The 16,348-nt window shown below is 61.6% G+C and overlaps 1 protein-coding gene across 9 annotated transcripts; it reads right to left on the bottom strand.

The window, feature by feature from the left end:
• Positions 1-5,215: 5,215 nt before the first annotated feature.
• On the bottom strand, positions 5,216-12,968 carry LOC101712231 (uncharacterized). Of its 9 annotated transcripts, XR_015452454.1 has the most exons (9): positions 10,769-10,875; positions 9,649-10,589; positions 9,283-9,359; positions 8,703-8,874; positions 7,962-8,070; positions 7,754-7,862; positions 6,205-6,288; positions 5,957-6,051; positions 5,216-5,798 (listed from the first exon to the last, which is right to left on the bottom strand). XR_015452454.1 is itself a non-coding variant. In XM_087214376.1 (7 exons), exons 2-6 carry the CDS (start codon positions 9,963-9,965, stop codon positions 7,761-7,763), a joined length of 777 nt encoding a protein of 258 aa, XP_087070502.1. In that variant the 5' UTR covers positions 9,966-10,589; positions 10,769-10,875; the 3' UTR covers positions 5,216-6,051; positions 7,754-7,760. The 9 variants fall into 9 exon arrangements, 2 of the variants coding, with proteins under 2 accessions (XP_087070502.1, XP_087070504.1); XR_015452452.1 differs by having other exon boundaries at positions 5,216-6,051; XR_015452453.1 differs by lacking the exon at positions 6,205-6,288.
• Between the last annotated feature and the right edge of the window lie 3,380 nt (positions 12,969-16,348).

Here is a 16,348-nt window from a genome sequence, read left to right as displayed (position 1 = left end):
CTATTTTGGATTCCCAGCCGCCCCCGCCCCCGCCCTCACACTCCCTCCTCTCTCTGCCAGCAGTGGGGTCCAGCAGTGGGGGCCCGCTTGGCAGAGGGCCTGTTGCCTAGGCGACTGGCCTCGCCCCGCAGACCCCACAACCAGTTCCAGGGGCCCAGGTGGGGCTGAAGAAGGAAGGAGTGGGGTCGCCACATTGTCCACAGTCCCCCCAGAAAAGATGGAAAAGCTGAGGCCTGGGAGAGGGCTGCTGCCCTCGGCCTAGGAGGGTGGCGGTGCTGGGCTTGGTGCTGGAGAACCAGGTAGGGAAAGGGGGTTCATTTCCCAGGTCACGAAGGCAGGAAGAGTCCCTAGGAGCCCAGAGGAGGATACCGCAGGAGCCCGTCCTGGAGAGGGGAGGGCCCAGGTCCAGAAGCACCCTAGAAGAAAGCCAGAGGTGGAGAGGTGGTGTTGAGAGACTTAGCTTTTGCGTATGAATAGGCAGCTAGCAGGGGACAGGGCCTGAGGGGAAGCCAAGCCAGCCAGCCTTTTGGAGAAAACAGCACATACGCAAGGTGAAGCATTAAGGCTGTCCACGCAGACCCCAGCTTAGGGATGTAAAAGCAGACAGGGCCAAAGGACCGCTGCCCTCCTCCCTTTTGCTTCGTTCCCCTAAATTCTGCAGCAAGATTCCTGATGAGCCAAAGTGTGGTGATCGGTGTGTGGCTCCTGCGTGCTGTTTCTCTGCAGGTCGTATAGCGCATGGACCCAAACTACAGCCTAAGCCACCTTGGCCTCTCTCGGCCGGGGACTTGGCCACTAGATACAAAGGGCCCTAGACTAACGCCCACTCTGGCAGTCCTTTTTCAGGCCCCCTCCTAACTGTTGAGAGCTTCCCTCTCCTTATACTTCCATAAACACAACACTTAACTGCCTCTTTTGTCTGCAATTTCATTTTTCAGCTGAGTGAGGCACCAGCCCTGTTTGGATGGTAGCAGTGGCTCCCCTCCTGCAGGATCTGCTAGCGCCAGAGCCCTGCAGGCAGCCGCCAGCCCAGGAGGATGGACCGGTCTGCAGAGGGTGCTGCAGGCCGAGCGGCTGGTCCCTGAGTATGGGTACCACAAACCGATCTTTAAAAGTTAGAGTTTTTCTTTAGAAGCACATGGCTTCCCCAGATGCTCTCAGGCCTAGGGCGTGAACACCCACCCACATCTGTCCTCAGCCTAGAGGCATGGACAGAATCTGCAGATCCCAGCGCCAGGCGGTCAAGTCCACTTGCCCTCCCTTAGGTGACAGAGGGAGAGGTTCACGTCCAGGCAACAGTGGAAAGAGCCAGTGCAGGTCTGTTGTCTCATTGTCCTCTGCTCTCCTTGCTATAAAAGACCCAGCACACCTGTTCACAGGAGGGTGGAGATTCGAGCCAAATGGGTCCCTGCATCTCCTCTGAGCTGGCTTGGATAAATCCTCTTTTTACCAAAATTAATGGCCTCCTTTCAGTTGGTCCGGGGCAAGCACACGAGCCTGAGTGTCCAGTGCCATGTGCAGCTACCCAGATACACACATGCGCACTGTTCACATGGACACGGCAGGGCGGCCAAGCTTTGCTGCCATCCTGCCCGGGGCCTAAGTGAACCCCAGGCCTGAACTGTTGGGAGATGGGTCAGCAGGAGGAAACCGTTCAAGTCCATTTGCTGTAAGTTTTATGGAGTACAGGACCCCTGCTCAGGGAACGAAGCCCCGGGAAAGCAGTGGGAGCCACTCCGTGCCTTTGGCGTCTCGTCCTTGGGGATGAGCGTGTTGCTTCTTCTCCCAGGGTAGGGATGGTATCTTTCACATGGAAATTCATCCTCTGCTTGAGATGAGCCTGGATTTTCAGGAATTCGTTATTTATTCCGTGAGAACTTTGACCTTTGAACTGTGGGGTCCAGCACCAACTGCTCCTTTCTACAGGTGGCACCCAGGCATCCCGCCCCCGTCAGCCCCAGCCCCAGGCTGCCCACGCACGCACATTCTCGCCCAAACCCCCGTCGACACGGTAACCTCCAGAGAGAGAGATTCCCTGGGGAACGAAGATGCTCACCAGGGCCACAGGTGCCCTCGCAGACAGCAGCAGAGCCAAGGAGGCTGCAGACGGGGGCTTTTCAGAGGCTGTATGAGTAGAGCTGCATGAGCTGCCCTTGGACTTTGATTCTCCCGCCTCAGCCTGCCAGTGGCTGGGATCACAAGCGTGGGCCTCTGCACCCGGGTTAGGTGTATCATTGTTGTGGGGCATTGCGGCCTCCAGGAATTCACCGTGGAGACTTAGGAACCTGCTCCCACATGTGTGCGGGTGCAAATGCAGGTGTGGACATCGAGGCAGGCGTGCAGATATGCAGGTAGCAACCTAAGCGTGGCCAGCCCTGCCCCCAGGTACCCCCCAGCCTACTCCCCCTGCCAGCCAGGCCCGAGCCACATCTGGAGCTCACTTCCTCTGCTGTCCACCCCACCTGGTACCCCCACATGGTGTGAGGCTTTCTTGTGGGGACCTGTGAGTGACAAGCTAGCTTTGCCTGATCTGGTGACCACACCACACCTGAATCACAATAAACTGCACAACACAACAGGCCAGCGGTGAGGAAGCGCCGTGTCCTGTGGGTGCTAGTTCCAGTGGGAAGCACTCGGGGCCACAGTGCGGTTCACAGTGTGGTTCTCTGCCTGCTTCCACTCCTCAGCCCGGAGCTCACAGGCCCACCAGCCCTGGTGAGCAGCTGTCCGGGACATGGCCATCCCTACTGCAGGTGGCAGAGGGCTTTAGGTTAGGGTTGGGTCCAGGGCTGCCCTCCCGGGTCAGAGGCCCCGGAGAGCCCTCTGCATGCTGGGTGAGAGGACGTAGTTCCTTAGCCACAAGAGGCCTGAGCCCCATCACCGTGGGTGCCAGTGCTGCCTGGCTCCAAGGGCCACCCTGTGGAGAGCCTGTGTGCCAGCCAGCCCTCCCTCCTTGACTGGGGGACCCCTCTCCCTGTGATATTGTCCTTGCAGGAGAACAGGACTGGCTGGTGCCCACAGTGTGGGGTTCATTGGGACTCTTGCTCTATCCCAGCAGGACATCCCTCCCTCAGACCACAGGACCCTACCCCAGACCTCAGTGCTCTCAATTTCCCTCCCCAGGCAGCCACTGCCTCCAGCACTCTGTCCCCCAGGATGGCCCATGGCAGCGGCCTCTGAAGAGCCGCCCTGGAGATGGGCAGAGTCTGGAGCAGGTGACCACACCCATCCCGGGGAGGGACAGCAATGGGCCAGGTGGGGCAGCACCATGGGCCAGCAGTGAGCCACAGATCTGGGCAAATGAGGAATTAGCCCCATCCCTGCTGGGGTCTGGGCTCTGCACCCCGAGTTACTCAGCTGTTCAGTCAGGACCCCTTGGGGGGCAGGCACCTGAGCTCCCTCCCCCAAGCCGAAGGAAAGGCTGCTGGTGGCAGGAAGAGTGGCCAGCGAATGGCCACCCCCACAGGTCAGGGGGCCAGGGTGGCACTCAGGGCAAGAGGGATCACCGGGAGAGACAGAAAAAACACGGGGCAAAAACCAGCGACTCACATGGTAGAATTATTGCAGAGAGCTAAGTTACTTAGATATTATTATACGGCAGTTGGACAAAGCTGGGCCCTCAGCACAGAAAAGCAACTGAGGCAAATTCACTGGTTAGCACTGTAAAAAGAAGAGGTGCTGCCTGCCCTAGAGATGAGTAGCAGTGATTGACATTCTAAATAGACATCATCTCCCTGGCCCATTTCCTTTCCAGAAATTCCTCGTACCTGACTTGTTTTCCCATTGGATCCCCATTTAATCAATATTACCTGCGTGACTGTGCTTGTAATCTTATTGATTCATCATGGTTTTGCCCCACCTTATGCCCACCTTGTAATTTTCCATTGTAAAATTTTCCATTTTACAGTTTTGTCCCACTTTGTACCAGCCTCACCTCGTGGCTTTGCCCAATGAAACAGCTCTGAAAAGCTGGGTGGGCAGGCAACCCACTTTCCGGTTCCCCACTGTCTCTCTTAAAATCTATCTTTCTCTCAATAAATTTTTCCTACTCTTAACCTCTGTTGTTCCCAGAATTTATTCTTCAGTTTTAGAGAACACAAACGAGCTTCAGATATCTAGCAGGTTTCAGAGTTGCATCTATTCCCCTGGGTCAGAATCAGCCCATGTCACATGCTCATCTGCAGCTGACATCATCACATGCTCATCTGTGTACCATGTGCTTGAAAAACAATGTACCCTCCTGCATCTTTGTGAAAACGTTACTCACGCTGAAGAAATCCCCAAGGGCCTCGTCTCCTTCCAGAAACCAACACTAAGACCCCAACTGGCCAGCCCACACCACGTCTGGCCCTGCAATTATGAGCACATCTCATGCTCCCCGGGCATCCCTAGCAGGGTGCCACCGTCTTGTGGCCCGCTCTGCCGTGAAGATAGCTTTTTTTCCTGCTGCTTCTGCATTTGCCACACTTTAAGTAAACTAGCTTCCCACTGTACCAGTCATGACTCTAAGAGCCTCACTTCTTCATTCTTTGCTGAAGTGAGAGCAAGGACCTGAAGAGAGGCAGAGGTCATGGGGGGGCCCTCCTCCTGCCTCAGAGACCCCTGCTGGACGTAAGAGCAGGAAGATGGGCAGCTCTGCCCTGGCACACCCTGGGCACCTGAGGGTTCAGAGGCCCAGGGACTCCCAGGCCAGGAGCCCAACAGGCACAGTGTGAGGGGGTCCTGAGGGAAGAGCGTCCTCGGGGCTGGGAGTCAGGGACCCTGAGGGTCTGTGGGTTGAGGCTCCTCCCTCCCCGCAAGAGCTCCCCAAACCCTCTCCCTGCTGGTCCCCCTGCACCTAATAAGTACAGGGAGAGCCAGCCCTGGGCACCCTGATACTGCCCTGGGCCATGCAGGGGCCCAGGGTTGCTGCTGGCTCAACAAGGAGGTCACTGATTCTAGGATTCTCAATGGACAGTTAGGAGAGGTAGATCAATGTACAGCAGGGCTCACAGGACAAAACTGGGACATGACAGTGAGAGAAATAGTCACAGCTATGGGTTTGATCCTGGAAACACAGTAAGAGGCCACCAGGCGGTGGTGCCGGGGAGGGATGGGAAAAGGGGAAAAACCCTGTCACCAGGGAGCCCCGAGTGATGCAGAAGACAGGACTGCAGCATAACCGGGCCCATGAGAGACAGGAGGATCACACAGTGACGAAACGCTTCTATACAAATACAAGTGTATATATTTTATGACAAATACAAAAAAGGAAGGAAGAAACTGCAATTTAGTAAGTCACTCCGAACAGGAGTCACTGAAGGCCACATTCATGGCCACCCCAGAGCAGTCCCAGCTCTGCAAGGTAGACCGGGCCCATCCTCCAGACCAACAAACTGAGGCTCAGCAGGAGCTCCAGGCTGGACCTCCTCGAAACTCCCAGCACCGTGCCCCACCATTTCCCAGCATCTGGGGTCCCTGGGGTGCATTGCTACTGAAGTCCCCCTGAGCCACGTGCTCCATGAACCAAGAAAGGCCTCAGGGAAGCCGGGGCCTGCCGCAGGGCCACACTGGCGTCTGTCTTGAGGTCTCCAGTCGCCTGGCTCTGTGGACACCGAGAGAGGGGAGCTGGGCCGAGCACGTGCTAGACGCCTTCCTTCCCGCCGCGGGATACTCCTTTAGGAACCTGAAACTCTGTTAGGAGGAGATGTTCCGGGAAGCATCCCGAGGAGCCCCAAGACAGAAGGTACAGAGTCAGGACTGGAAGTGACTGGGGCTGAGGGACAGACTCTTGGCGCCAGGCAGCAGATGCCCAAGACCTAGGTCAGAAGCAGGGGATCATAAGACGCTTCGGTCAGAAGTGGCTTCATCCATGCCGGAAGGTTCCTGGTCCATCGCAGGCTGGTGCCAGCCTGTCGCTGGTGCTGACAGACCAGGGTCAGGTCAGAAAGCTCCAGGTTGCACTCAGTGGTTTCACCTTTTACACTTGGGAAGACTCTGGAGAAAACAGACTGGAGTGGACCAGGCGCTGTCACGGGCTTCTGGCTCAGGAAAGCTGTGGTCAGGCTGGAGCTGCACAGTGGACAGACACCCAGATGGCTGGGACCCGGCGGACAGGGCCCGGGTGTCACTGAGGTTCCTCCGAGCCGCACAGCAGCCCGGGTTCTGACGTCCTCCTAGCACCTTACAGACGCAGCCTCCAGCTGTGCTGTACTCCCAACCCACCTGAATCTTATCTTTAGAAGGGGATTCTTGTAGAAGCACACACAATCTGCCGGTCTTTGCCTCTTAATTGGACCTGCTGGACGGCTACCAGAAGGATTTAAGCCCTTTTTAATTTTTCACAGATCTACAAAGTAGGTAGGCAGATTAGATAGGAGACAGAGGACAGATGATAATAAATAGAGGCGGTGTAGGGAGATAAAATGAGGGCAGGGATGAAACTGCAAAGAGAATTCAAACTCAAGCAGGAAACACAATTATATTGCAAATGATTAAATGAACACACTGAGAAAGGAAGAGACAAAATTAAAATTAACCAGCAGGACTGTCTGCAGAGTTTGGACCACAAACCTTAAAGCTGAAGGAAGCAGCCGCCAGCACACAGCCAGCTGAGCTGAGGCTGACGCAGGTCCCCGTGGGTGGGGTCTGGATAAGGGGCCAGGTTTCCCCTACCAATGGCCAGCGAGGTGTGCAGGGTGAGCCTGAGTCCTGTGTACTGCGAGGCCACACTCACATCATACCTGCACATTTGCACACCTGCCTCTAGGTGCACACCTGCCTCTAGGTCCACACCCGCATTTGTACTGCACATGGTGAATTCCTAGAGGCTGTGACACCCAGCAACAGCTGACCCAGGTGCAGAGGCCCGCACTTGATCCCAGCTGCCGGCTCGCTGGGCAGGAGAATGGCAAGCTCAAGGCCAGCCTGGGCAACTTAGCCAGACTCTGACTCAAAGTGAAGTTTAAAAACAAAACTAAACACGAGGCCTGGGTTTAGCTTGGTGGGAGCACGCCTGCCTAGCATGCTTGAGGTCCAGGGTTCAATCCTTGAACAGCAAAAAAAATAAAGCAATACAAATAATGCCACGTAGCCTGCCAGTGTGGCCCCTGGACCCCACCCTCCATCAGGCAACCAGCACTCTCGGAGATGCCGAACCCAGGCCTGGCAGGGAAGAGCAAGGTGAGCCTGTGGCAGCAGCGAGCCAGGGATGCAGGGGGTGCTCATGGGATGATGTGCAGTGGCAGCAGAACCAGGCTCCCATGGGAAGGGAGCCCGCAGGGACAAGAGGGGCTGATCCCCGGGAGCAAAGTAAGGGGCTCGAGGTCATCCTGGGGTCCAGGGGAGTCTGAGCATCGGGCGGGAGGGCACACTGCTCCTGCCAGGGGACGCCCCACTCTGTGGTCCCACCCCTGTGTGGCGGCCACCGAGCAATCACAGAGCCGGTGGAGCTCTGATGAGAGGTAACATTTGTCTAGTGATGAGGCATCCTTGTGTAAGTAGGTATTATAAAACAGGAGAGGGTTTAATGCCACGCCCATGGCCAGTCTGCCCCGGGGTGGGTAGAGGGTCCGCCTGGCTCCAGGCCAGGAGCCGCTTGGGGAAGGCGGGCCCGAGGGCCAGGAGCAGGGCCCATCCCCGAGGTGCTGGGTCCCTGGACAAGCTGGGACTGTACCAGGGCCCGACCTTGTCTGAGGGTGCAAACAGCTGCTGGTGCCCTCACTGCCCACTGCTGCCAGCTATGTCTCCTAGAACTGAGCCGCCTGCTCCCCACCTGGTGCTCAGCGGTGGGGGTCCTTCTCCACAGCCACGGTGGTGACATAGGGCCTGGGTTGCAGGGCCTCAGGATCTGCGGGCTCCTCCGCTCCTTCCTGCCTCTCCCCCTGCCAGATAAAGGGAGAGTGTGTGCTGTGTCCAGGCTCCCAGCCTCGGCCTAGTGGAGGGGCTGGTGCGGGGCCCCCAACCAGCCAGGAGAACCCTACCACACAGCTCAGAAACCAGCTCAGGGGCAGCGGGCCGGGCGTAACTGGATGGGGATGGTCTCCGGGGCCCCACGGCCTGGAACTCCTGTCACAGAAGGGGCCGGAGCAGCTGGCCCAGGACACAGACACGCGTGAAGGGGGAGACCCCGGTCTGGGCACTTGCTCTGTGACCCCCGAGACGGACCCACAGGGCCAAGGCGAGGCAGGCTGTGCACACCGCCCCAGCCCAGCTGTCACCGCCCGTCCACATCCCTCTAAGTCACCGGCCACCCAGGGAAGGGGGCCTCTGCAGAACGAAGTGAACTCCACCGCCCTAGGGCTGGCACTCGAGACCAGCCGCTCCGGCTGCCTCAGAGCCCCCAGACCTCCCTGCACCCGGGACCCAGGGTGAGGATGCACGAAGGTGCTGACCCGCCCCTTTGTGTGACTCCGTGCACGGGGCCTCCCAGGCCAGAGCCAGTCTGCACAGGGGGCCTCTGCTGCCCCATTGGCCCTACACAGGGGAGGACACCGTCCTGGCCTCAGCTCCCCGTGGTCCCCAAGCAGAAGGGTGCAGGCTCCATGCTCGAAATGGCAGGGGTGGCTCAGCAGTTGGGGTCCCACCTCCTCCACCTGCAGACCCCTCAAAGAGGGAAGCCAGAGGCTCCTCCACCATCTCCCAGGGTGTGAGGGGACAGCGCTGGGGGAGGGACGCAGCAAGGCCTGTGGGACCTGAGCCTGAAGGAGGCCAGCCCAGCTCACCCGACGACCTTTTCCTTCTCTTCCGTATCCAGAGGGCTGAGAGAACGCCCGCCAGAGTGAGGGTGCCGACGGTCACCATGCAGGACGCAAGAACAGAGACGCCACAAGGGAGCAGGTGCCATCCTTGCTGCTGGTCCCCGGTTCTGCTTCCCTCTGAAGCCACCCACTGCACCTGGGAGGGAGGACGTGGGCCTGCCGGCCTGGCACAGGGGCACCAGGGGCCGAGGTTGAGGGCAGCTCTGGTCAGCAGCCTGGCTGTGGCCTCCCGTGTGCCCTGCTGCTCCCCATTTTGGGGACACAGAGAGCAGGAGGAGGACGGAGAGCCCAGCAGGGCAGGGAGGAGGGACCAGCAGGGGCTGCAGGAGTCGAGGAAGCCAAGACGGCTCCGAACCCGGGCGGGCAGCCCCTCCCCGCAGATCCGGAGCCACCGGAGCCTCCAGGAGGGGCAGATCCGCTGTGGCCCCAGCTCCCCGGGCTGCTCACTGGGTACTGGCTGGGACCCTGGTGCCGCCCGGGGTTGGGGGGTTGCAACCCTTTCTGCTGGGCAGGGGGCGGCGTCCAGGGCTCGGGCTTCCCTTACCTGGTCCAGGGTCCCATTGGGCGAGAAGGTCCCAGGCAGGCAGTCGGCACCTCCTGGGCCTCGGTCCTGCCTTGGTGCTGGCAGGGAAGGGATAGCGGCCCTGGGTCACACTGCCACTCAGTGGTCACTGGCACTGCCCACCAGCTGCCCCATCAGCCCCTCCCCGGCACCTGAGCGGAAGTGAGGAGACTCGAGGTCCGAGCCCCGTCAGAGTGGCCAGGGCTCCTTTCCCTCCAGGCCAGGCCCCTCCCGGCCGCCCCTCCTCGGAGGACAGGGCTGGGACAGGAGAACCTGGGCTGGCCTGTGCCTTCCCCTTCCCTGGGGCATCCAGGGCCCTGGGGTGAGGGTGAATGTGGCACAGCTCACGTCTCTCCTTCACCCTCCAGCCAGGGTGGCAGGTGGTGTGGGGCTCGCACAGGACACAGGGTCCCCTTCCTGGGCCTTGCAGAAGTGGCCTTGGCCACAGTCACACGCGGCATCCTGGGTGCTGGAGCTCCTCCACCACAGGGACCACACAGCTGTGCACTGGGCTCAGCCGGGTCTGGGCGGCGCTGGATGACCAGCCGCATCCCTGTGGGTCTGCATGTCCGTCCCTGGCCCTGCCCTGCCAGGTTCCTGCCAGAGAGCCCCTGGCCCGGCAGGAGCATGGTGCCAGGGTGCCCAAAGCAGAGGTCTGATCCCATGAGGGACAACCCGCAGGGGCAGGGGAGGGAGGAGGAGGAGCCCAGCAGGGCCCCTGACAGGGAGCCAGGCCTTAGGGAAACTGAGGCCCTGTGCCCAGGCAGGACCCTGGGAGCTGCAGAGGGGCCCGGAGGTGAGGGCCCCAGGAGCCAGGTCCCAGACACCCCAGTCCTGCCCAGCAGATTGGCTCCGTCCAGGCCACCAGGCCAAGGGGGCAGAGGCTGGCACAGGGAGGCTCTGCCCACCTCATTCCTCCTGAGGGACAGTGTCACCAGCCACCCAAGCCCCCACCCGGCCCAGTCAGACAAGCGCTGCCCTGGCCAGGTGGCTGTGGTCAGGAAACTGTGGTATAGCCTGAGGTTGGAGCCCCCCACCCACCTGAACCCCAAGGGATTACAACCTCCCACCCCCCACTGTCCTCCCAGCCTCTTCCTGAGCACCACAGGCTCCAAGCTGCTGTCCCGCAGGGATACAGAGGACTGGTGCTGAGCCCTGGCCCGGATCGCCTACCAGTGGGGACCTGGAGCAGCCAGAGGCCCGGCGTCGCCCGTCTGTCTGCTGTCCTGGACCTTTGCCCCCAGTCAGGAGCTGGACCCCCTTCTGTGTATCTGCAGCCATGGGAATGACTGGGGAGAAGACAGGAGGAGGCTCTGCCATCCACAGTGCTCTGGGTGGCTCTTGGGGCCTCCGTTTCTCCCCCTGAGGGTGGCTCTGTGGCTAGAAGCTCCGGTGACAGCGTGCAGGGACCCCCTGGGGTGGGTGCCCAGACTCTGGCCTCGGGTGCAGGGGCATGAACCTGGCTCACAGTCCTGTCAGCGCAGGCACTGCCGGAGGCCATTGGGGTGGGCGGTGTAGGTCCCAGCAGGGCAGGGCGAGCACTTAGTGCCTGTCACCTCGCTGCACACTTGCCTCACATGGAAACCTGCAGCCAGGTGACAGAGTCTCAGCAGCAGGAGGCCTGCTGGGTTCCACCAGTCACCCTACCTGGCACCAAGCACATGTGACTCCACCCACAAGGACCATGGGCCACTGAGCTGTCCCCTGGGGACCCAGTGGCCTTCCAGGATGTGCCTCCTTTGAAGCAAGGCAGGTCTGGAAGGATGTGGAGCTTCCTGGGCCCCTCAGCCTGGCCTTGTCTTCCTTTCAGCTTCTGCCTAGCCTCACACCAGCCACCCCAACCCCAGTGCCACTCCAGGACAGGGCAGGGCCCAGATCCTGAGTTAGAGGAGTCCAGGCTGCAGTGTTTGCCCCAAGGCTCCAGCCCCTTGCTATGTGTGTCCCCTGGGCCAGGGGATTTGTGCTACCTGGGGCTGGAGACACTGAGGACAGAGGTGCTCAGGGTGGCAGGGCAGGGGGCCTGGCCCAGCCCTCTGGGGCTCCTGCTTGGACTGCTCTTGGGGCAACACTCAGAGCCTACCGGGAACTCCTCCTCTCTGCACGCAGGCTGGGCAGGGGTGCGTTGGGGGGACCCCAGCAGGAGGAGGCACAGTGCCTGGGCAAGGGACAGACACTGGAGGCGAGTGGCTGTCTGTCTGTCCCGTGCCCCTGCCAGATTGACCCTGGGGCCTCCTTCTCCCCGCAGGGCAGACAGGAAGCTGTAGCTCCGGGGCTGGCAGTGCTGTGGCGGGGGGCGGCTGAGCTGGCGTCTGGGCAGGCTCAGGGAACGGTCTAGGATGGCCCTTCTCAGCCTCCCCTGCCTGTCACAGTGGGACCTGGCAGCTCGGTGAGTGCCCTCCCCGGGAACCCCTCCCAGCCAGCCTTGAGCCACGCTTGCCTACACCCTGCTGGCCTCCTGCAGGCCTGCACTGGACCCACTGCTCCCTGGGAGGCTGCAGCGAGCCAGGCTGGCCTCCAGCTGACAGCCCGCACTGGGACAGTGCTGCTCTGGGACTCCACTCCAGGCTGACTCCGGGCCCCACCTGGCAGGCAGGAAGCCACCCTGGCAGGAGCTGCTTCCTCCCCAGCTCCTGGACCCTATGAGCCTGCACAACACCATGCTTATCACCAGAGCACAGGGCTGCAGGTGGAACCGCCATTGCTCCACGGCTGGCCCAGGACTCTCTTCCAGCTCAGGGCTGCCAAGAGCCCCCTTCCCAGCGGCCGTCCCCTGCCCATGGGTCCCCACCTGCTCCACAGGGCACACAGGCGGTGCTGGGTGGGTGACTCTTCCCTGGAGCAGATGTGGTCCAGGGCAGGGAACCGGCGAGGGGCCAGGGCTGGGGTCACTTGCTTGGATACTTACCAGCCACAGGACATTGGCTTCAGGCACTGGGTGCCAGGGTCCAGGCCCCCACCTTGGCAGAGCCCTCATGACCTTGGTCAGGACGCAGCATGGCCAGGACCCCCATGGGCAGGACCAGCCGAGGCTCTTGGGCTCATGGACTTCCTGGTAAACCAGCAGGCAGAACTGAAAGGAAAAGCGAAACAGCAGCAGAAGGACAGCCCCCGCTGGCGACCTCAGGAGCGGCTTCTGCCCCTGGTCTCCGGTGCCTGCCCTTCGGCTCCTGCTGCCCTGTGGGGCCGGAAGACCCACTGTGACAGCCTGGAGGGCTCGGGGTGCTGTCCCCGCCCTGAAAGCGGGACTCAGCCCCGCTGTCTGGGAAGAGCCTCAGGCTCGAGGCAGGAAGGGCAGGGAGAGCAAGGGAGAGCCTACAGGACAGTCACCAGCCCTGCTGGGACCCAGTCTCTCCTGCACCCTGAGATCCCTCTATAACCCAAAAGCCACCGAGCAGGTGCTGACCCTGCTGGGCTCTGGAGGCTCGGGGTTCCTGCTGCTGCTTGCCTCAGCTTCTGCTGGAGCAGAGCTGCCCTCCAACGGCCTTGTTTCCCCACTTCACGCTCACTTCCCTGCATGGTCATTTCCCGGTGTGGACGTCTCCCCACCATGGCCAGGGCCTGGCTCTGCTGGCCCCCGCTCAGCTCCGGGAAGGGGTGATTCCGGGAAGGCCACCCTGACTGGGATGGAGGGTCAGCACCTGAGGGGCTCCCCACTGTCCCTGCGAGGGAGGCGGCAGGTGGTTTTTGCTCCGGGCTCCCATGTGGAGATGCTGCCCACCCAGGCCACCTCCCTGCTGCCCACTGCCCACTGGGTTTTCCCACCGCACAGCTGCCCCTCTGAGCCACAGACATGGGCAGCCAGGGGCTCGCAAGGGGGAGCCCAGGCCCCTCGGGGAGGCGCACTTGAGCTAGACCTTGGCACCCTGCCCCTCCCCATGCCCCGTGATGGCCCGGTGTCTCTGTGGGCCTCTGTGTGGCCAGGCCAGATCCAGGCCCACCGAACCCTTCTGGGTCCTGACTGCCCCACAGTCCTCCTCCAGGGTCCCAGGCCTGACCCTCCTGCCTCAAGCCACTGGGCAGGGTCCACTGGATGTGACAGAGGGGATCACACCCACCCTGAGCCCCTGACTGCAGGAAGAGCATCCACAGAGTGGCCAGCCACAGAAGCAGAGCCAGCCCACATGGTGACCCTTGCAAACATCGGGGTCAGCTAGGGGTGCCACATGTCCCCGGAGGGGCTTTCCCCTGGCAGAGGTCACACGGGGTGGCCCTGGCCCCGGCCACCCTCATGGTCACCGGCTGCACGTCCTGGGCCGTGGGGCAGGCATGGTTGAGCAAGCACAGAGTGCTGAAGGGTCAATGCCTGCCAACTCAGGGGCAGGGTCTCCTGCTGGCTGGCCCCTGTTCCCGAGAAAGAGCCCGGCACCCCAGTCCCCGGAGGAGGGGACCAGGTGGGGCCCAAGGGCGTGGGAGTCTCAGGCTCCCACCTCGTGGCTGAGGGTGGTGAGGGGTACCTGCCCCACCTTTCCCAGGAGCTCCCAGTACCCACAGGGACTTCCGGGGGGGGGGGGGCATCCCCAGCCACTCATACCCTGGGGAGCATCCACAGCACCTCAGGCCGCACAGGGACTCGGGGTTTGGGGACACTCCTCAGGGTAGGCCCCTCCTGTCCCCACTCGCTCCTCAGCACCAGCCAGCTGGTGTTGGTGATGAAGGGCCAACCGAGGAGGCTGGTGTCCCTCGAGAGCTGTGACCTGCTGGATCTCCCTGAGTTCACAGGGGCAGGGAAAGGTCAGTTCAGCTCCAGCCTGGGGCTCCACCTGGCTCCTGGGGTCCCTGTTTCCTGGTGGTGGGCTGGAGCCCAAGCCCCTGGCTCTCTCTCCTGTGCCCCTGGACCTAGAGCCCCCAGTCAGGCTCCGGCCCACTTCACCACACCCTCAGGGCCAGGGGAGGCTGCTGGGCACCGCAGACACTTGGGGACAGCCTCAGGCAGATGACACAGGCCAGAGCAGGAGCCCAGACCCCCGCTCTGAGATGGGGCTGCCCCCCAGGCAGGCCCCACAGAGCAGGTCCCAGCGGTGCCCCTGACACACAGGGCATCCTTGCAGGACTCGCGCCATGGCCAGTCTGGAAATCTCCTGTGCCATTCCCTCTCTCCTCCCACGGGTGGCAGAGGGCTCTAGGGTAGCTGGGAGGCTGGGGAGCCGGTGCTCGGGCCCAGCCCTGAGGATGGGGTCTGAGGCATCCTCCACTCCTCGGCCTCCAAGGCCGGCCTGGGCTGTGGGCCTCTGGGCACTGACCTGGCGCCCACCCTCCAGGCCACGGTCCAGCCAGGCAGAGGAGTCTAAAAGCCACACTGGCACTGCTCTCACCTGGGCAGCACGTGCCTGTCAGGGGACAGGGTGAGCCATCAGAGAGAGGGGCTCAGGAGGAGTGGAGGCGCATGTGTGCTGGGGACACAAGGTGCTGCGTGGAGGACAGACAGGTGGGCTCTGGAGAGGCAAAGGCAGGGCTAGCCGTGAGGGGCAGCCAGGACATGCACGGGGTCTGCGGGTGGATGGAAAGGCCCGGCCTACGGGCCTGGTGTCTGGGGACAGAGGAGAGCCCTGGGGTGGGACAGGTGGTCGGGGGTGTGGGAGCTCTGGGGTGGCCTGGGACTTCCCAGGGGCCAGACTTCTGCCACCAGCTGCCTGTTCCTTGGGCGGAACGGGAAAGCAGAGAATCGGCTCAGGATCCAGCCCAGGCCAGTATGGGCAGGGTCCCGACACCCTACCCGCTGGCGTCTGGCACTCCCTGCCCTCCTGTCCCTTGGCAAGCTCCTGCCTGCAGACAGCGGCCATCCTGGCGCCTGCTGAGCCTGCACCTCACCCTGGCCATGTCCAGCCACCTCGGGCTCTGGGAGGCTCCCTGCTCCAGGCCAGGCCTCGATTCCTCTCCTCCCCGCTCCCGGCCTGGGCCAGACAGCCCCCGGGGAGGATTCCAGCCCAGACTCAAACGCTGCAATCAGCTCTCCCTCACCTCGAGCCAGCCCAGCCCTTGCCCGCCCGCCTGGTCACTGGGCTGCTCTCCGGCCAGACCCTCGCCACCCTCCTTCCTGCCCAGGCTCGGCACTCAGGGGGCCCCGGCCCTGCAGTGGCAGCACCGGTATCCAGGCATGCTCCTGCCCATACGGTCATTCTGGGTCAGTGCCGGTCCTCGCTCCAGGAACCGCCAGCTGCTCCAAAGCTCGTCCTGGGGGAGCCCAGGGCAGGGACCTGAGGAGTAGCCCCAGAGCCCAGCACACTCCTTGCTGCTGATAGAGGGGAAGTAAATGTGACTCCCAACCTGCTAGATGCCAGTACACAGAGCTTGTGTTCCCTAGAATGGAAGAATGAAATCTAAGGAACAATGGAGGTTGAGTAGGAAAATTTATTGAGAGAGAGAGAGATAGCTCCTGAGAGACAGGACGGGACCCAAAAAATGGGCTGTTGCAGACCCCATTTATAGAGGGTTGTGTAGACCAGAATCACGAGGTGGGTACAACATGGGAGAAAACTATGATCACCTAGTAAGATTACAAGTTTAGCCACTTAGGTGACATTGATCCAGCGGGGAAGCAGGTCACCAAGCGAGTGTACGTGGAAAGAACAAGGACCTTTCTAGGAAGAGATGAACCACAGGGTCCCGGCTACCCCCCAGCGCGACTTCACTGGACCAGGTGAGCACAACCCCAATGCATCCTCATCCCTTGGGGGGTTGCAGGCTTGGTCACCCCGTTCCCATCTTGAGGCCTGGCCCTCCACAGATCCACCTCCAGCCCTGTCTGACTGCCTAGAACGTTTGTACCTAGCTTAGCTGTCAATAATACTGCCTCAGGCTCAGCTCAGAAAGCCTTGTGCTGTCCCTTGGGAACCTCGGGGACCTGGGCTCCCACAGCCCCTTCGGAGAGGGGAGGGCGTCTTCGAGCAGAGGAAGGAGAACATCTGAGCGGCCAAGGGAGGAGACAAGAGGACAGGATGCTGGGTCACAGCAGCCACAAGGTGGAGGCCCCGAGGCGCAGGGGCTGTGAACCCAGAGGCCGCCATGCTCTGCCGGAGGGGCCGCCTGGAGGTCGGGCAGCTGTCAGGAG

The sequence above is a fragment of the Heterocephalus glaber genome, unplaced genomic scaffold, assembly GCF_053883595.1.
Source record: "Heterocephalus glaber isolate CG9 unplaced genomic scaffold, H.glaber_assembly_v1.0 deba00001447, whole genome shotgun sequence".
NCBI lineage: Eukaryota > Metazoa > Chordata > Mammalia > Rodentia > Bathyergidae > Heterocephalus > Heterocephalus glaber.
This window is presented reverse-complemented; position numbering and strand designations above follow the sequence as displayed.